At 35.9% G+C, this 21640-nt stretch overlaps 1 protein-coding gene across 8 annotated transcripts in view; it reads right to left on the bottom strand.

Moving 5' to 3' along the window:
- CCDC91 (coiled-coil domain containing 91) overlaps positions 1–21640 on the bottom strand; it is a 376162-nt gene that overhangs the window by 48011 nt on the left and 306511 nt on the right. For all 8 annotated transcript variants that reach the window (XM_067008954.1, XM_067008955.1, XM_059081562.2 and 5 more), the window contains one exon: positions 7219–7332. In XM_067008954.1, coding sequence (XP_066865055.1) covers positions 7219–7332 — 114 coding nt within the window. The remainder of the gene's footprint in view (positions 1–7218; positions 7333–21640) is intronic.

Here is a 21640-nt window from a genome sequence, read left to right as displayed (position 1 = left end):
TGGCTTTTAATCTGAAACCTTCATTTCTGACCTATTCACAAATTTTTGTCCCTATTCTTCATTGATGACTGTTGCCCACAGAAGTGGTTTGCCAAATGGTTAATAGCTCAGACTCCAGAGCCAGACTGTCACTTTCTAGCTTTATGATCTGGCGGTTAATAATGCTATTGAGAGTAGTGAATATGTACACACACTCTTCAATGATAATATCCTTAGACTAGTGCCTGAAACTTAGCAAATGCTATGTAAGTATTAGCTGTTATCGTTGTCATCATCATTTCAATATGGGGGCCTCTGACAGTTACCACTTCCTCTAGGTCTGACCTCTGGTTTTCCTTCTACACCAGCTGCTCACCATTTACGTCATGAGCTACCTAGCTATTCTTCACCTGGGCCCATCTCAAGAAGCTATACCTAAATACTGGCCTTCAATGATAGCATACCCATCAGGCATGTCAACTCCTAAATTCCATGCCCTATGACTCAAAGTTGACACTTTGATTTTATTGATTTGTCTGTGATTTGAATCAGTTCTTATCACCATCTGAATTTTAAGAACTCTAGTATATTGCATGCAGGAAAGGAGAAGTCATCTGAATATCTAAGAAAAAGCTAAAACCTTTTAATGAGGAATAAAGCTAATTCACTATAATAATTCAATAAGTGATTAATTATTTAGATGAACATTTTAATTAAACTAAAACAGAGAATGAACGTTTTAAGATACTAACGGACTCCAACTAAAATATTTATACTTACTGTACTTTGATTTAGAAGTTTTGCTTTGCTTTAAACAAAATTGCTATCCCAAAGACCAGTTAAAGAAGAGTATATTAATTGCTGTGCTGAACTAGTTCTTAAGTGCAAATGCATAAATTTTCATTTTCATTTTAAGTTGGAACGCATGTTTTATTCCCTGAAACAGGAATAATGGAAACTTAATCTAAGCATTAAGCTATGTCTATAGTATCTTTTCTCAGTTTCCCACTGTTGAAATGGAAATGGTCAATAGATTTGCCTCACCAAAGTAAGTTCTTTCAAGGTTATTCTTACGCAAGTGAGTCCAGCAGAATAAGAAAGAGGATCAAGAAGATTGTTAAAATAGAAAGTGAAAAACAGCAATAAATTTGATTTTAAAGTATACTGTACGAAATAAGCTTTCAAAGAAGAGTATGAGATTGAAAAATAGTCACTTTTTAGGTCATACTTATATAAATCTTTAAATTCCCTTTGGCATCAAAAAATGAGGTACAACTGAAAGTACAGATAACAATTGAGTGTGCGGGTATATTATTCATTTTAATATGCCTTGGTCAGATTAAAAAGCATTTTCTAATATGAGACCCAAAGCAAAAGTTACAAGGGCAGATGCTGAAATGTGACTGAGCTGCATCTTGCATAGGCAACTCTACAGCCCGCCCCAGGACAAGCAGAAGCGAGTCCAATCGATTAGGATGGGAAGGTGCAGGAGGCTGGGGAATGCCAGAAAAGTGTCACTGCCCTACACTGATGTATAAATTATGCACAAAATAACTACTATGATGCAAGTCATTTATACCAAGAATTAAAAACCCCTGTGGAGCCTCATCATCTGTCAAGGAAAATGTTACTCACAGTGGTAACAGAGTTTAGAACTCTAAGAGGCATTTGACATCAGCTCATCCAACTCCCAAGTTATTAAGAGGAAAAAAGTAAGGCACCACAAGATATTCAGTAACTTGTCTTGAAATCATGTTTAATTCAAGTAACTGTATAACTGAACAGAAACTAAAGAGAGTTCATTTTGGCCAAATATTGCCTTTTATTAAACAGTTTGCGATGCAAACACTCAAGAATATTGTAGAAAACCTGGATTAAATGAATCCTTTTAGAATTAAGAAATTATAACAATGCTTTGACCACAAAAACTTTGAAGTAAAGGTAACTGCTCCTTACTCCTCTTTAAAGATCTAAATTAAAAGGATCCTCTAATGTGAAGATTATTTTCCTGGAGGTGATTTAGAAAATACAGGCCATAATTCTGGTTCTTAAGAGGAAAAAAAAATAATCTTTTATTACATTTGGATGGGATTTTATTTTTTAGGAATCACTGCTTGGCTGTGAGTAGTTGTTGCTTGCTGAATGTTATTCACACTTCCTCCCTCATAGCAAGCTCATGTGTAACACTCTTAACTTGTGGGATGGGTTGGAACACTTCATTCTAATCCAAGGGCCATAGGTCATTTTCAACCACAAATTCTTCCTCCCTGGGGAAGTGTCAAGGGATGTGGTCTTTCCCATCTCGTTTTCCTACAACCTCCTTTAGTCTAAAATAAAGTTTATGTCACTAATGACCAGGCCTAAAATGTTATAATGCCTTATCTGGCAATTAATATCAAGAAATCTTTTCCAGAACAGCACCTTAGGAATTTCAATTGTCTTGTTACAATGAGGCATAATGAAAGAATAAATACTTTAAAGGGCTGACAGGAAGAAATTTTCTCCTCAAGATTATTTTGATAGCCTGGAACAGGAGTTGACAAACGATTTTCTGTAAAGGGCCAGATAGCAAATATTTTAGGTTATATGGACCCCATGGTATCTCTGAACTACTCAACTCTGCTGTTGCAGCATGAAACCAGCCAAAGAGTAGCACATAAACGAATGGATGTGGCTATGTGTTTCAATAAAGCTTTATTTATAAAAACAGCAAGCCAAATTTGACCCATGGGGTGTATTTGCAACCCCTTAATTGAGAACTTGTAATGATTCAAGAGAGTTTGAAACAAAAAAAATTATTTTAATAAAACATATTATGGCTGTTAAATATAAATCACTGCACTTGGGGATACCTAGCTGATTCTCAGATAAATTGAGCGTATTTTTAAATCTTTTTAGGTTTTCCTGTTTACCTTCTCTCTCTATTATACAAATTATAATGGAAATTTCTAAATTCATTAAAAAAAGAGACAATTTCTATCAACTAATGAAAAAATTATGAGAACTGAAACTGCAAAACTTTGGCTTTTCAGTTTCATACTAAACTTGTGAACTCAATATAATAATTTTATTTTCTGGGTTTAACAAGATAGACCTTACAGAGGATTTTTTTAATACTATCATTTAGAATACCTATAAGAAAGGCACTTATAAGATAGTCACTGAAACAGATCCATTATTAATTTGAATTATTTTTCTGGTTGATCATTTAAAAAGCTCTCTTTGTTTGGATTTGATTACACTTAACCTTTGATTATTATTAGGACTTGGAGTAACAGTATAAGTACCATGTATCCAACTTAGTAAATAATTTAGGATGCAATCTCAGTGTAAATTATGATTCACATAATTAGTACATAGGTAGTATAGATATAAGTAGCCCCTTTGTCCTGTCTAAGATGTTTAGACCAGATGAATGTGAGTATTTACAAAGTTCAGGGACATCCCTATTGATTTGATACAAAAACACCCTGGTAAATGGCATTTAAAAGTAAAACATTTTCTCAGTATAATTCTAATTTTAATCCTAGTATAATTCTAATTCTAATTCTAATTCTGAGTATAATTGTAATACTCAAAAGGATTGGATCACTGATTAAAAACTTGTTGATTGTAGATACCCAGAAAAAGCAATGTTATCCTCTGTGGTGATTTGTAATTCTACTGCATTTAATATTGTAGGATAAATTATAAGTTATTTGAAAAGTTAAGCATTTCAGATTTTTCATTCTGTTTCTCTGTCTTTTAAAAGTAAAAGACTGAAGGAAAAGATGTAGAGAGAAGAGTCTTCATTTCAGTCTTTTAGTGAATTTTGTAAGGGTAAAATGATATCAAAGCAAAGATTGGTTAGGACAAAAGACATATAAAGACAGAAACTAACACAACACTAGACTTCTTCTTACAAAGATTTTGGAAAACTTCAAGTGGGGATGATTATTTCACAGACTGGAATGTAAGCCCAGTTGGAACCAAGGTCTACAGGGCTTTTGAGGTGTCTAATGTTGAAAATCTCAAGTTGACTCTCTAGTTAAAAAAAGCTGGAGAGGAGAAAGGAAAATTTTTGTTCTGGAAAAGTGTTCTCTGATGCAAACAGAAATCCATCTTGCAAAGGAAGAAGTAGAGATGAGTTGCCCTAATTTAGTCTTTTGGAAGCAGAAAAAAGATTATGAATTTGCTAAAAAAACCCTTTTGTTTCTTCTGAATATTACTTTATAAGTTATGAGATGTCTTTTCTGTGTGTGTGTGAAAAATTTCCAAGCCCCCAAAATTCATAAAAATTAACGTGAAACACTGAAATCCATTTTGGAAAAGAATCAGAGTATAGAGAATCTTAATTTTTAAAAAGTTATATAAAAAAGAGATCTAGTAATTGGTTGGTGCTTTCATTTCAAATATTTTATCCACTTTCCTTTTTTATAGCTTTTCTGTTTGGAGAGATGGAAACATTCAAATATTAAAAGTATTCCACAATATGTGTTATTTTAAAAACTCTCAAATCCCAAAGTGGTGGTAATAAACTTCCTATTAATATAGTGATTAAATCAGTTTTAATCTGTGAATCTAGTAACGAGAACGGAATAAACTATTAGAATCATGTTGTAACCCTCAGAGGAAATAGAATGCCAAACGTTAATCTGAAAAGCATACTTTTAATTAGCAAAAAATAATGCTACTAGGCCTTTCTGTTTTTCTTCAATAATGTGCATATATATTGAGGCCATACTCTAGCTGTTCTATTTTATTACATGTATTAACTCACAGCTGTTCTGGAAGACAGGTATTAAATTTATAGTTCTTAACATATAAAGGAACAAGCATAGAGAAGTGGAACTCTGGTGCACATAGAATGTAATATTGTCATGATTTTGTTGTTGTTTAATGAACATTTCTAAACATGATAACTAGTTTATCTAACATAAACAGATACTATTCCTTTAATATGATTTGCAAGAACACAGATTAAATGGCAGAGTTCATCGTCAGTTCTCTTCAAGGGCTATTTTACCTCACACAGGGACCAGGTAACTCCTGTAAAGGCATTTCCTGCTCTCATTTTAAATGTTTCTTATGGCAGCCACAAGACTTCTTTTGAGAGGAAAGTAGTACACCATTTTAAAGTTTGTTTTTTTTTTTTTTTTGCGGTACGCGGGCCTCTCACTGCTGTGGCCTCTCCCGTTGCGGAGCACAGGCTCCGGACGCGCAGGCTCAGCGGCCATGGCTCACGGGCCCAGCCGCTCCGCGCACGTGGGATCTTCCCGGACCGGGGCACGAACCCGTGTCCCCTGCATCGGCAGGTGGACTCTCAACCACTGCGCCACCAGGGAAGCCCCTAAAGTTTTTTTTAAAGAAAAAATTTCCATTTTGATCAAAGAAATATTCATCTAAGATACTCTTAGGAATGGGTTTGTTATGTTACATAATTTCTTTTCCAAAGTTAGTGCTCAAGTAAGAATTGGCCATATATTATTAATAAAAGATGGTTAAAAAAGGATACATCCATAGGAGTTTGGGATTAACATATACACACTACTATATATAAAATAGATAACCAAAAGGACCTAGTGTAGCACAAGGAACTATACTCAATATTTTGTTACAACCTATAAGGGAAAAGAATCTGAAAAAGTATTTATATATATATATATAATACATGTATAACTGAATCACTTTGCTTGTACACCTGAAACAAACACAACATTGTAAATCAACTATACTTCCGTTTAAAAAAAACCCAAAAGGATACATCCATAAGACTTCTTGAATTTATTTCAAGTCTGTGTTCTTTCACTATCACAATTCCTGTGTGTATGTGGAAAGCATCTATAATTCCTTTCTTGTATGACTGCTTCTGAACTAGGTTATTTAACATAAACTCCTTGGGGATACATATAGAAATAGGAGTTTTCTGGGAATATATCACTTCCTGAAAAGTCAGTTGACCATATCTGGCTCAGAATTTTCTCTTCAGAAGGTTACGCACCCATCGGGAATTTGTTTGGGTGAAACTGCTTTTAAAAATACCTTGAGATAACGTGCCCAAAGATCTAATCCCATGTGAAATGCTTCTGTGAGTGGTTAAGTTATCTGAAAAGCCTACTTAGCAATTTTTTACTCTGCTGACAAAGTCTGCTTTGTTGAAACCTAATGGTAGCTATTGAGGGGTAAGAATTTCCTTTGTATCATACCAAACTTGGTTTCAAATTAAGAGTGTGGAACTAAAGTGGTATCATGAGTTTTTATGACACTCCTAGTCTTCTACTTAGCCGTCAACTGAAGAATAATCTTTTATTTGTCATTTTGACCACCAATTAATTGTGTCAAATATCCTCATACACACTATGTTTTATGTTTTATTTATAATTTTATTATGCTATATTATATAATACTATATATTATATAATATATAGTCTTTAAATATGATACTTTATAATATATAACGTGTTATACTAAACATATAAATGAGACATAAAATAGTGTGTGAGAAAACTCACCATATAATTTGTTATATAATATAATATGCTTATTACAGAGATTACCATTAAACATGTCATCCTAAGTGTTTCTCATCTTGGATACCACTTAAGAAGAATAAAGATTTGTTGAAAAATCTACATATTAAGCTATTAAGTCCATTATTTCCGGCCACTGCTCAGACTCAACATATTAATAAAACCACACTGTACTGAAATGACGTTTATTTTGTAAAGCTCCAATATGCATTCTGAATTGTGACGAGCACATTCTGAATTTTGTTTTTGAAATGGAACTATGGCAGAAGAGCCTTAATTTCATAACTGTAATAAAATCTATTAGAACCACAGTGTTACTGTTAACCCAGTCCGAAGGCCTAACGAGTACATACAAATTTTGACAAATATTGTAAGAAATAACAAACTTATGGTCAAAAAACTAAAAGTCTATAACTGTTTACTTTCTTCGCAAATGTAAAGTTAAATTGAAAATGCTATAGCTCATTTCTAGGAATCCAGCAAGAAATTATTCTTTTCTAATTATTATTTTCTAACTCTGTGTGCTTTCTTTGTTGACAGATGGAATTTATGTTTCTTATAGACATTAACTATTAGAATATATAATTATATCAGAAAAATAATCTTAGATGAAAATTCCTAAATTAGATGACAAAGGACATCTAAATATTTTAAAATTTCATGTCATTGTACCGAAGTCAGTGCTTCAGTTTGTGGAAGCACAAGTTAAAACTCTTCAGGGGATACTTACCCTTTTCTGTTCCTTTACATACTCTATCAATTCGTCTCTTGTTCTCTTCACTGCCTCTTCCACAGCCTTTTCACTTCGCTTTTGCTCTTCTATTATTGCTGCCTTAACAGTTTCCTGTTTGTGGGAGGATGAAAAAAGTCAGGGAGGTACGTGCTATGACATGTTTGTGCCCATTTTATATAAACTAAAAACCCTCTTCAGTGGGTTGAGCTCATTCTGTTCAAAGCATACCTTTAAACAGGAATAAGAACTTATGAAATCTTTTGGGTTCTGTTAGAGATTCCACAGAATTCACTTTTCTAAACTGAGTGAAAGGGAAAAGAAATGGAGTAAGCCATTTATTGCAGGGAGCGCCTGACAGACTCCAATGGCTTCCTTACCAACCTTTCATTTGATGTTTACATGATTGATTGCTTTCCTGTACTTTGCACTGTCCACATAAGACTTCCAACTTGTGTTTATTCTTCCAAGAACACCCTAATGCTCTAGGCTGTTTTATTCACATTTAATTTTCCCATCATACAATAATCAAGTGTGGTCTGGGTGGTAAGATTTACAGCTAGTTTAGTTCTTCTGCCAGGTTAAGATGTTGAGAGCTGGACACCATGAATGAGAGGTAAGAATTCTATGCTGTGTGCTAATATATGAAATGAGAAATCTAGGGAAAAAGTGATATTCCCCATTTTACTGAAATAGTAATCAAGAACCCTGAGAGAGTTCAAATTTTCAGATAAAGAGAAAGAAGGCTAAAATTCTGAAAAAGAAATGTAACACTTCTCAAAAACCAGGAAATATTTTCTGCTAAAATAGCATTTCATGGACTGGAAGAATGCAACAAACTTCTATAACTTCCATTTGTTTACAAAGGTACCATCCTCTTTTTGAACAGGCTATCAATTTGAAAATGCCTTGAAATTTCTCAGTTGTATTTCGCTTATTTTGTTATTCTTGAGGACCCTTCACTTTGCAGTGTATATACGTTTTTGTTTAGTTTTTCCCAATTAATTTCAGACACATATATATCAATACATACATGTATATATATAAAACCTAGAAAATATGAAGTAGTAAGAATTTTCTATTATGAATATATTTACTATAGAAAATTAGTAAATACATAAAAATATGAACACAAAACAAACACACACCCATACAAAATTGGGTATAAAGAGGACGGCACTCAAACTGTACACACTATTTTCTAACTCTGGCATTTTTCATTTAAAATACATTTTGAGGGCTTCCCTGGTGGCGCAGTGGTTGAGAGTCTGCCTGCCGATGCAGGGGACATGGGTTCGTGCCCCGGTCCAGGAAGATCCCACATGCCGCGGAGTGGCTGGGCCCGTGAGCCATGGCCACTGAGCCTGCGCGTCCGGAGCCTGTGCTCCGCAACGGGAGAGGCCACAACAGTGAGAGGCCCGTGTACCGCAAAAAAAAAAAAAAAAAAAAGAAATCATTTCCTTTCTATAAAATACATTTTGAACATTTTAAAGTAATTATATATTCTTTTATGATTTTACATTCCATTACTGAGATGTATAATAATTTATTTTACTAATATTTATTCATGGATATTTTGGTTGTTTTTAATAAAGCCGTGACAAGCATCCATATATGTAATTTGTGGTGCACATTAGATACTTCCTTAAATTCAATTCATGAGGTAGAATCATGTTGCCCAAGGGATATAATTTTTGAGTTCTCGTACAGCTTTTGACATTTTGTACAATTTTTTCCCCTAAGCAGCCCATGAGAAAAGCTGTTTTCTTGCAACCTTGATTACATTTAGTCTCACCAGTTTTTAAACCTTCGCTTATTTAAGGGATAATCATATCTAACTTTATTCTGCATTTTAAAAGATTATGTAATATGTAGCATTCTTCATAGAAATATTAGCAATATACATATTAGCTCTTATCATTTGCTTGATTGTGTCCTCTTCCCACTTTAATATTGGTAGACTCATAATTTTTTGAATTCCCTCCCTAATATATAAAGTCACAAATCTCAAAAGTCCTATAATAAGACTTTGACAATTGTTACTCTTTATTTTCTATCACTAAGTACATTAAGCTTTAGTTCCATTGATGAAATAATAAAATACAAAGTTGTTTCCATGATTATCTGAAAAGACTAAAGTAAAAAAACTATAGTATTTTTTATGTTTAATTTTTTATTGAAGCATAGTTGATATACAATGTATAGCCAACTGATTCAGTAATACGTATACATATATCTATTCTTTTTCAGATTCTTTTCCATTATGGGTTATATTACAAGATATTGAATATAGGTCCCTGTTCTATACAGTAGGTCCTTATTGTTTATCTATTTTATATATAGTAGTGTGTATTTGTTAATCCCAAATTCCAAATTTATGCCTCCTCCCTGTCCCCTCTGGTAACCGTAACTTTTCTTTCTATGTCTGTGAGTCTATATCTGTTTTGTAAATAAGTTCATTTGTATCATTTTTTTAGATTCCACATATAAGCGATATCATATGGTATTTGTCTTTCTCTATCTGGCTTCATTTAATATGATAATCTCTAGGTCCATCGTGTTACTGCAAATGGCATTATTTCATTTTTTTATGGCCGAGTAATATTCCATATATGTACCACATCTACTTTATCCATTCATCTGTTAATGGACATTTAGGTGGCTTCCATGTCTTGGATATTGTAAACAGTGCTGCTATGAACACTGGGGTGCATGTATCTTTTCAAATTAGAGTTTTCTCTGGACATATGCCCAGGAGTGGGATTTCTGGATCATATGGTAACTCTTTTTAGTTTTTCAAGGAACCCCGCATACTGTTTTCCAAAGTGGCTACACCAATTTACATTGCCACCAATAGTGTAGGAGGGTTCCCTTTCCTCCACACCCTCTCCAGCATTTTTATTTGTAGACTTTGATAATGGCCATTCTGACTGGTGTGAGGTGATAGGTCATTACGAAAAACTATAGTAATTTTTGAAAAAAAAATGAGGACAAAAAAAGATTATTTAAAATGAAAGCATCTACTATTAAAATTTCTATTGGTTTCATACTAATTTGGAATTTGAAAATTTTCATATTTTATAAAGGCAAAAAGTAGTGCATATATTACTAAGCCCCCTGAAATAAAACACATGAATAGTTCTTCAGTGAAGGGTATGAATATTCACACTATGTGGGTAAATTAAAAGTATAAGTTTCACATTAGTTCAGGACAGATTTTGCCAACAGCCAAGTTACAGAAATCCTTGGTTTTCAAAGGTTTTATAATTATAAAACTACTGTAGGGGCTTCCCTGGTAGCACAGTGGTTGAGACTCTGCCTGCTAATGCAGGGGACATGGGTTCGAGCCCTGGTCTGGGAGGATCCCACATGCCATGGAGCAACTGGGCCCTTGAGCCACAACTACTGAGCCTGCGCGTCTGGAGCCTGTGCTCCGCAACGAGAGGCCGCGATAGTGAGAGGCCCGCGCACTGCAATGAAGAGTGGCCCCCGTTTGCCACAACTAGAGAAAGCCCTCGCACAGAAACGAAGACCCAACACAGCCCAAAATAAATAAACAAATAAATAAATAAATAATTTTTTTAAAAAAGTGGGTGGTGGCCAATTCCTGGAAATCCCCACTCCCCCCCCCCCAAAAAAAAACCTACTGTAGACCTGGATTATTTGAATATAAAAGATAAATCCATATCATACTGAATATCAACCAGAATTTCTATCTAGTAAGGGTCATATAAGTAAATTTGACTAGATCTGTTTGGCTGAAGGCAAAAGGATCAATTTAAATAAAAGGGATATATCCAGAAAAAAACATGAAGAATTAGCTACTGTGTTCTTCAGTTAACATTCTTTTTAGGGGGGAAGGGGCTGCGAGTTTACACTGTCTGCTCAGTCCACATTTTTGAGGATCCTCCTTTCCTAATTTTTGAGTTGAAGAAGAACATTTACAACGAAAGTTTCCTTGATTCTCTCCTCCCCAGTTGGGAGTTAGATGACAGTCAAGGTTGTGAAATCCATATACACACTGTATATTTAAAATAGATAACCGAGTACCTACTATATAGCACAGGGAACTCTACTCAATATTCTGTAATAACCTAAATGGGAAAATAACTTGAACAAGAATAGATACATGTATATGTATAACTGAATCACTTTGCTGTATACCTGAAACTAAGACAACATTGTTAATCAACTATACTCCAATATAAAATAAAAATGAAAAAAATGAATAAATACTACTTGTCAATAAATATCTTTGAATATCATAAAAAAGTAAAGTTTAAGCCTTCCATTTTCTAACCAGCCCAAATTCACAATTACTTAGAAATGATTAATTAATTTTGTGTGCATATTCAAGTGTGTGTAAATATCTGCCTGCATATTTTGTTGAATTCCATGAATGAACTAAACTGTCCCTATGAGTCATGAGAATAGTCTAAAATAAAATATACCTCACAAGAGATGAAGATTTGCCACCAATGAGTATATTCAAACAAGACAATTCTGAAAGAACGTTTTCTGGAATATTTTAGTAATGGCCAAACCCCTGGGATGTGATATATTCTCTAGGGCAGGGTTTCTCAACCTTGGTACTACTGACAATTCCTTGCTGGGGGTGGAGGTGGGAGTCCTGTTATAAGCAGCACACTTGGCATCTGCTCACTGGATCCCCTCCAGGTGAGAAGCACTGCTCTAAAATAAACAGTTTGGAGGGGAAAATATCCATTTGCATACGTGTTATGGTTTGTTTGTTAAAATATGTTAACACTTCTCATCATAAATATTTTTTTGTCTAAAAATAAAATATGTGCAAGAAATCACATCCAAACAATTATATAACTAGTTTTTAAGTGTGGGAGAAAGAGTTCTACATACTCATTTTTAAAAAATGAATGACTGGGATCAGTTTCTATACTGTTACAATTAAATATGTCATGATGAATGTCATTTAGGGCTAAAAGCTTATATAACATTTTGTATAAGATTTAAAAATTTCTCCTCAGTGCTTAAAAGTATAGTTATGCTTTAGTATCCATTAAATCCACAATACATTTCAGTAAAAATGGGATCGTGACTTAATAAATGGTCTGAGGTTCTTTATCAGTGCGATTTAGTTAAGGATTGTAAACACAGTTAAATTATTTATGGGAGACAAATCAGGGCAATCAATTTAATTTTGATCTGTGGGCCGTAAAACACAGTATCAAAGATTTTTCTAGGGCAATAGTGCACTTAATTTTTGTTTCTATACATGACATATGCATATTATCTAATTATGTATTATTTTTTAAAAGTTGCACGTAGTTGTGGAAATGCACCTTAGAAAATGAGTGTCTGAATCATAAGTAAAGTCAAGCTGCTGTATGCACTTCCTGTGCATCAACTGTTAAAAAAATGAAGTGAGACTTCTATTCCTACACGAATTTATGAGCTCACACTACAGCTCCATCAGTGCTTTTCACACATTGATCCAACTGCAAATGGAATACCCACATTTCAAAATTCATTCACTGGGCAACTGAGGAGCTTTCATCTAACTTTCAATTGGAAATAATCTGCATTGTAATGATATGCTAAATGAAAATATTAATAGAAGAACTTGATTCTATAGATGCTTCTCAACTAATAAATATGCTCAATTAAAATCATATGCTCAGTGACAGATATCAACATTTGCAAGTACCTATTTGTGTGAAAGACATTTTTTTTTTTTTTTTTTTTTTTTCCAGTACGCGGGCCTCTCACTGCTGTGGCCTCTCCCATTGCGGAGCACAGGCTCCGGATGCACAGGCCCAGTGGCCATGGCTCACGGGCCCAGCCGCTCCGCGGCATGTGGGATCCTCCCAGACCGGGGCATGAACCCGTGTCCCCTGCATCGGCAGGCGGACTCTCAACCACTGCGCCACCAGGGAAGCCCCGAAAGACATTCTTAAAGATGAAATATGTAGTCTCATTACATATTAGCATGAATAAATGAGTATTTGTAACCATTTTTGATGATAGGGATACTTAATTGAACCACAATTAAGCAAAATGTTATCCTCCCCAAAGAGAATTCTGTTCTTCTCACTAGTAGAGCTAGCTACACTATGAAAAATTATCCTTATTATCAATACATTTTGAATTTCATCAATTAAAAAAATTTGTGAATATCTGCTTTTTCTTGGGTTAACGTAAACTCCTACATAATATTATCAATTAAGCCTCTTGGCCCATAAATGCCTGAAATATTTACTATCTGGCCCTTTACAGAAAAAGCTTGCCAATCCCTGATTTAGCTCATAATTCTGTAAGCTGGCAATCTGAGATGGGTTCAGCTGGACAGTTCTTTTGGTCTTGGCTGGGCTCTCCCTTGTATCTGCAATCAACTGCTGGGTCTGATGTGGCCACTACTACTAGGGCGGCCTACACTAGGATGGCTTGCTTCTCCTTCCTGTCGGCTCCCAGCTCCTGCAGACTAGCTCAGGATTTTTCTCGTAGCAGCTGGACAGAATTGTAAAAGAAGAGTGAAAGGTCTTTTAAGGTCTCTTAGATATGGACTCAGAAATGATACAATGTTACTACAGCCACATTATATTGGCCTAAGCGAGTATGTATTAAACATTAATTCCAAAATATGTATTAAACATTAATTCCAAAATTCTTATCTAATTATCTTCTCAATATATTCAAAGCTTTCAGGCATTCTATTATGTTTATCTTCTTGGAGACAAATCTCGTGGACATATCTCCAACCTGGATTGGTTGTTCTCTAGGTCTGCTACATAGCTGTCTATTCTGGTATTTCCCTCAGTCATTTTTCTAGGGGTTTTGCTACATCTCTCTTGAGCTGTTATCTTCAGCTTTCTAGATACCACTGGATCCTTTTTTCTTGTTTTACTTCTTTGTTTTGATAGAGTACCTACGCCAGATGATTCCTGAGAAAAGGTACATGAGGACTGTTTTGGTATCTCCTTTGTCTTGAAAATGCTTTAATTCTACCCTCACACTTAATTTATAGTTTGGCTAAGTGTGAATTTCTAGGTTGGAAATCTGTGCAGTTTGCAAGGTTATTGAGGAGTCTGATTACATTCTGATTCCCCATCATTTGCACAAATATTTTTCTCTTATGAGAACATTTGTTAATTTTCTTTACCTTTGTTTTCCAAAAATTTAACAACAAACTTAGTTACAGGCCTACCTAGAAACTCCTATCTTACAATCTAGAAAATCATGTCTTTCAGTTCTGCAAGATTTACTTTAATACTACTACTATTATTATTATATTGTTTCCTGCATTCTATTTTCTGCTTTTTAAATTATTATTTCTCAAAATCCTATGATTCAGCTAATGAACCTCCTGAACTGACTGCCTTATTTTCTGGTCTTTTCACTCCTATTTTCCATTTCTTCAATGGAATAAAATTTTTATACAATTTTTATATTTTAATAAAATTTTTATACAGTCTTCTCTGGAAGACTTCTATCACTTCATCTTCTGACTCATTGCTATTTTTTTCAACATTCTACTGTATTTTGTTTCTAATCCTTTTATTTGACTTAAAAAAAAAAAAGCATCCTCTTCCTGTTTCATAGATGCAAAATCTTCTCTAACTCTTGAGGAAATTAATAAGTTTTTTAAACTTTTCATATATCCATAGAATCTGTTTTATTTTCTGCTTTTCATGGGAAATTATGTGTTCATACTTGACTATTTGCTCATGTTTAAAGAGTAGAGTACTAAAATGCTGAGTAACATCTCTGTGCTTGCAGTTGTGGTTTATGGACTGTGATCTTAATAGCAATCTGGCTGGGTTGTTCCCTTGGGGCAATTTCTGATACCAATACATTTAAGTCTTTTATCTTGGGCTGACTAGATTCCTCAGAAAAGAATCTTCCAATTTCCTGTCTGGTTGTCAGCATTCTGAGAGCTGTGATGGGAAAACTGGCTAAGGTTCTCCATAAGCAGCTTCAACCTTTTCACCTCGCTGTCCTCCCCACCCCATTTCATTACAGCATCTATACCTTCAGCTGTGCTTGGTGATCCTTGGCGTAGAGACCCTCTTTTTCTTTTTTTTTTTTTTTTTCAGAGAACTAATCCCAGTTTTCTGCCAGAATTGGCAGAGAATAAGTGGGGATCTAACTGTTTATTAAACAGACTTCCAAACTTTCCTTCTATTTGAAGCTTCATCTTCATTTTCACTTCTAGAGATATCTGGTGCCACCAATGAGTAAGGCTTTGGGAGTTTCTACAATGTACGCTGTATATTGTATGTTGGTCTTCTCAGTCATCTCCACTTCTCATTTGGGGCTCCATTTCAGAGTTTTTATTTCAGTGAGGTTTTAGAAGGGAGTAGGTAAAACTGCTCTTTTTAACTAGATATGTGTTTGAAAAAATTATGAAACTTTTTTGCTTTGAAATAATTTTAGATTTACCGAAAACTTGCAACGATAGTACAAGGGTTCTCATATGCCATTAATCCAGCTTCTTCTCCTGTTAACATCTTACATAATTACGGTACATTTATCAAACTAAGAAATAGTATCATATAGTAATATTAAACAGATTACGGATTTTATTTGTATTTCATCAGTTTTTCTAATAATGCCTTTTTTCTGTTCCATGATTAAACCAGGATAGAACACTGCATTCAGACATCATGTCTGATTAGTCTCCTCCAATCTTTGGTAGTTTCCCAGTCTTCTTTATTATATTGACACTGTTGAAGAGTACTTTTCAGGTATTTTGAAGAAATTTAGATTTGCCTTTTTTTTCCTTATGATTAGACTGGGGTTATGAATTTTGGAGAAGAACACCATAAAGGTGAAGAATGCCTCTCATTGTATCATAGCAGGGGCAACATGGCATTAAACATAATTTATCACTGGCAATGTTAACTTTGGTCATTTGGTTAAAGGGCTATCTGCCAGGTGTCGCTAACATAAAGTTAACATTTTTTCCCTTTCTATAATCTGTTCATTAGATATGAACAACTAAGTCCAGTCAACACTCAAGGGGAGGGAAACTGGACTCCATCTACTGGGAGGGGAGTATATACATTTATTTTTTAGAGATAAGTGAATATTTTAAAACTACAGATACAGTTTCTTCTGCAGCTACAGAACTAGTCAGCATTTCTAATTCTTCTTGCATCCGTTCTGGGATTTATACTTTTCTTAGTACTCTTTCATTTCCTCTAAGCTTTACAGTTGATTGGTATTATTTATATTGCTATATCATCTCTAAAATTTTTACAGGATCTACATTATCTTAAATAAAGATTCATTCCTCTGATAATGTTCATTAATAACATTCCTCTTTCATCCATTAATTTTGTGAAAGATTTGTGAATTTTATATCTTAAAAAAATGAGTTTAGTATCTGTAAACTTTCTAATCTATGTCATGCATTTCTGTCATAAACTTTATTATTGTTTTCCTTCTGTCTTCTTTGGATTATTCTATTCTTTCTTATCTAACTTCCTTAATAAATTGGAAGTGTTATTAGCTCATTATTTTGCAGTCTTTTCTACTTTCTAATTTAAATATTTAAGGCTATTATTTTCCTCTGAAGTAACACTATAGATGCTTCTCACAGCTTTTTATGTAAATAACTATTTTAAAAATGACTGCAGTCTTTTTCATTTGTGCTTAGCTTTTCATACACATTGAAATGCACAAACTTTAAGTGTATCACTCAGTGGATATTTACATACATATACACCCATTTACTCACTACCCAGGATCAAGAAAAAGAACAGTTAAATGCCACAGAAAGTTCTCTCATGCTTCTCCCCATCATAGACAACCACTATTGTAATTTCTATTGCCATAGGTTACTTTTTCTTGTTCTTACAGGTCATAAAATTTGAATCACACCGTTTTTATGCTTTTGTGACCAAATTTTATCCAACACAAAATTTTTGAGATTCATCCATATTGCAGAGTGTACCATTAGTTTGTCTTTTAATTTTGGTGTAGTGTTCCAAATAATACACCACAATTTATTCATCCATTCTACCAATAACGGATATTTGGAGAGTTTCCGTTAGGGATTATTATGAAGAAAGCTCCTTTTATCATTCCTTTACACATCTTTTAGTGGGCATAAGCATTAACTTCTGTTGAGTGTATACATAATTGTGGAAATGGTGGGTGCCAGAGTATACATGTGTTGAGCTACTTAGTAAATACTGCCACACACTTTTAAAAAGTAGGCAAATATACACTCCCACCAAGAAAGCATTAGAGGTCCAACTGATCCACATCATTGTCAATACTTGGTATTTTGTCAGTCCCTTTAATTATTTCCATACCCAGGCCAGTGGTATACTGGTATCTCTTTCTGATTTTAATTCATATTTCCTGCATGAATAATGATATTGAGCACCTTTTCATATGCTTATTGGCCATTTTTACATGTTGTTTTGTAAGGGCCCTTATTCCTAGGTTGTGGCTTTATTCCAAAAAGTAAGGCCTTTCAGGGATTCTCAAGTGAAAGCCTTTGATTTATCAAAACACTTCTACCTCTGCAAGACTTAACTTACAACCTTTACTTCCCGAAAGTACCTGGTCAGCTCTTTAGCCTCTCAGCTGTTCTTTTTTGTTGCTGGATTTTAAGAGTCTTGCACTCTGCGTATGCAATTTAGGATTTGGCCAAGGACTTGGGGGTAATCTGAACACAGAATTTTGTTGTTCTGAGAGTTAGTTCTGAAAATATGCCTCTTGGCAGGCATGAACTTTGCCTCCTGCCTCATTGGCTGTATAAGACTTTTTCTGCTTTTGAGTTTTAATTCTGCATGCTGCCAAATATAAAACGCTTTTAAGACTGAATGCAGGGGGGAGCTTCAAGATGGCGGCAGAGTAAGACACAGAGATCACCTTCCTCTCCACAAATACATCAGAAATACATCTACCATGTGGAACAGCTCCTACAGAACACCTACTGAACGCTGGCACAAGACCTCAGACCTCCCAAAAGGCAAGAAACTCCCCCACGTACCTGGGTTGGGCAAAAGAAAAAAGAAAAAACAGAGACAAAAGAATAGGGATGGGACCTGCACCAGTGGGAGGGAGCTGTGAAGGAGGAAAGGTTTCCACACACTAGAAGCCCCTTCGTGGGCAGAGACTGCGGGTGGCGGAGGGGGGAAGCTTCGGAGCCGCGGAGGAGAGCGCAGCAACAGGGTGCGGAGGGCAAAGCGGAGAGATTCCCGCACAGAGGATCGGTGCCGACCGGCACTCACCGCCCCGAGAGGTGAGTCTGCTCACCAGCTGGGGCGGGCGGGGGCTGGGAGCTGAGGCTCAGGCTTCGGAGGTCAGATCCCAGGGAGAGGACTGGGGTTGGCGGCGTGAACACAGCCTGAAGGGGTTAGTGCGCCACGGCTGGGCGGGAGGGAGTCCGGGAAAAAGTCTGGAGCTGCCGAAGAGACAAGAGACTTTTTCAAAGGAGCTCCAGAGACGGGCGCGAGAAGCAACTATCAGCGCGGACCCCAGGGAGGGGCATGAAATGCTGAGGCTGCTGCTGCCGCCACCAAGAAGCCTGTGTGCAAGCACAGGACACTGTCCCCACCTCCCCTCCTGGGAGCCTGGGCAGCTCGCCACTGCCAGGGTCCCGGGATCCAGGGACAACTTCCCCGGGAGAACGCACAGTGCGCCTCAGGCTGGTGCAACGTCACGCCGGCTTCTGCGGCCCCAGGCTCGCCTCGCATCCGTACCCATCCCTCCCTCCAGGGTGAGCGAGCCGGAGCCCCCTAATCCGCTGCTCCTTTAACCCCGTCCTGTCTGAGCAAAGAACAGACGGCCTCAGGAGACCTACATGCAGAGGCGAGGTGGGTCCAAATCCAAAGCTGAAACCCAGGAGCTGTGCCAACAAAGAAGAGAAACGGAAATCCCTCCCAGCAGCCTCAGGAGCAGGGTATTAAATGTCCACAATCAACATGATGTACCCTGCATCTGTGGAACACCTGAATAGACAATGAAATATCCCAAATTGAGCAGGTGGACTTTGGGAGCAAAGATACATATATATTTTTTCCCTTTTTCTCTTTTTGTGAGTGTGTATGCTTCTGTGTGTAATTTTGTCTGTATAGCTTTGCTTTCACCATTTGTCCTAAGGTCCTGTCTTTTTTTTTTACTTAAAAAATTTTTTTTCGTAATAATTATTTTTATTTTAATAAATTTATTTTACTTTATTTTATTATATTTTATCCTCTTTCTTTCTTACTTTCTTTCGATATTTTCTCACTTTTATTCTGAGCTGTGTGGATGAAAGGCTCTTGGTGCTCCAGCCAGGCATCAGGGCTGTGCCTCTGAGGTGGGAGAGCCAAGTTGAGGACACTGGTACATAAGAGGCCTCCCAGATCCACATAATATCAAACGGTGAAAATCTCCCAGAGATCTCCATCTCAATGCCAAGACCCAGCTTTACTCAAGGACCAGCAAGCTACAGTGCAGGACACCCTATGCCAAACAACTAGCAAGACAGGAACACAACACCATCCATTAGCAGAGAGGCTGCTGAAAATCAGAAGAAGGCCACAGACACCTCAAAACACACCACCACACGTGGACCTGCCCACGAGAAGGACAAGATCCAGCCTCATCCACCAGAACAGAGGCACTACTCCCCTCCACCAGGAAACCTACACAACCCAATGAACCAACCTTAGCCACTGGGGATGAACACCAAAAACAACGGGAACTATGAACCTGCAGCCTGCAAGAAGGAGACCCTAAACAGAGTAAGTTAAGCAAAATGAGAAGACAAAGAAATATGCAACAGATGAAGGAGCTAGGCAAAAACCCACCAGACTTAACAAATGAAGAGGAAATAGGCAGTCTACCGGAAAAAGAATTCAGAATAATGATAGTAAAGATGATCCAAAATCTTGGAAATAGAATAGAGAAAATACAAGAAACGTTTAACAAGGACCTACAAGAACTAAAGAGCAAACAAACAGCGATGAACAACACAATAAATGAAATTAAAAATTCTCTAGAATGGATCAATAGCAGAATAACTGAGGCAGAAGAACGGATTAGTGACCTGAAAGCTAAAAGAGTGGAAATAATTACTGCAGAGCAGAATAAAGAAAAAAGAATAAAAAGAACTGAGGACAGTCTCAGAGACCTCTGGGACAACATTAAACACACCAACATTCGAATTATAGGGGTCCCAGAAGAAGAAGAGAAAAAGAAAGTGTCTGAGAAAATATTTGAAGAGATTATAGTTGAAAACTTCCCTAATATGGGAAAGGAAATAATCAAGTCCAGGAAGCACAGAGAGTCCCATAGAGGATAAATCCAAGGAGAAACACACCAAGACACATATTAATCAAACTATCAAAAATTAAATACAAAGAAAAAATAATAAAAGCAGCAAGGGAAAATCAACAAATAACACACAAGGAAATCCCTATAAGGTTAACAGCTAATCTTTCAGCAGAAACTCTGCAAGCCAGAAGGGAGTGGCAGGACGTATTTAAAGTGATGAAAGAGAAAAACCTACAACCAATATTACTCTACCCAGCAAGCATCTCATTCACATTTGATCGAAAAATTACAAGCTTTACAGACAAGCAAAAGCTAAGAGAATTCAGCACCACCAAATCAGCTTTACAACAAATGCTAAAGGAACTTCTCTAGGCAGGAAACACAAGAGATGGAAAAGACCTACACAACAAACCCAAAACAATTAAGAAAATGGTAATAGGAACATACATATCGATAACTACCTCAAATGTAAGTGGATTAAATGCTCCAACCAAAAGACACAGACTGGCTGAATGGATACAAAAACAAGACCCATATATATGTTGTCTACAAGAGACCCACTTCACACCTAGGGACACATACAGACTGAAAATAAGTGGATGCAAAAAGATATTCCATGCAAATGGAAATCAAAAGAAAGCGGGAATAGCAATCCTCATATCAGAGGAGATAGATTTAAAATAAATACTGTTACAAGAGACAAAGAAGGACACTACATAATGATCAAGGGATCGATCCAAGAAGATATAACAGTTGTAAATATTTATGCACCCTACACAGGAGCACCTCAATACATAAGGCAAATACTAACAGACATAAAAGGGGAAATTGACAGTAACACAATCATAGTAGGGGACTTTAACACCCAACTTTCATGAATGGACAGATCATCCAAAATTAAAATAAATAAGGAAACATAAGCTTTAAATGATACATTAAACAAGATGGACTTAATTGATATTTATAGGACATTCCATCCAAAAACGACAGAATACACATTCTTCTCAAGTGCTCATAGAACATTCTCCAGGATAGATCATATCTTGGGTCACAAATCAAGCCTTGGTAAATTTAAGAAAATGAAATCGTATCAAGTATCTTCTCTGACCACAATGTTATGAGACTACATATCAAATACAGGAAAAGGTCTGTAAGAAATACAGACACATGG

Source organism: Kogia breviceps, chromosome 12 (genome assembly GCF_026419965.1).
Source record: "Kogia breviceps isolate mKogBre1 chromosome 12, mKogBre1 haplotype 1, whole genome shotgun sequence".
NCBI lineage: Eukaryota > Metazoa > Chordata > Mammalia > Artiodactyla > Physeteridae > Kogia > Kogia breviceps.
Note: the sequence above shows the minus strand (reverse complement) of the source record. Positions and strands in the feature narration are given on the sequence as shown.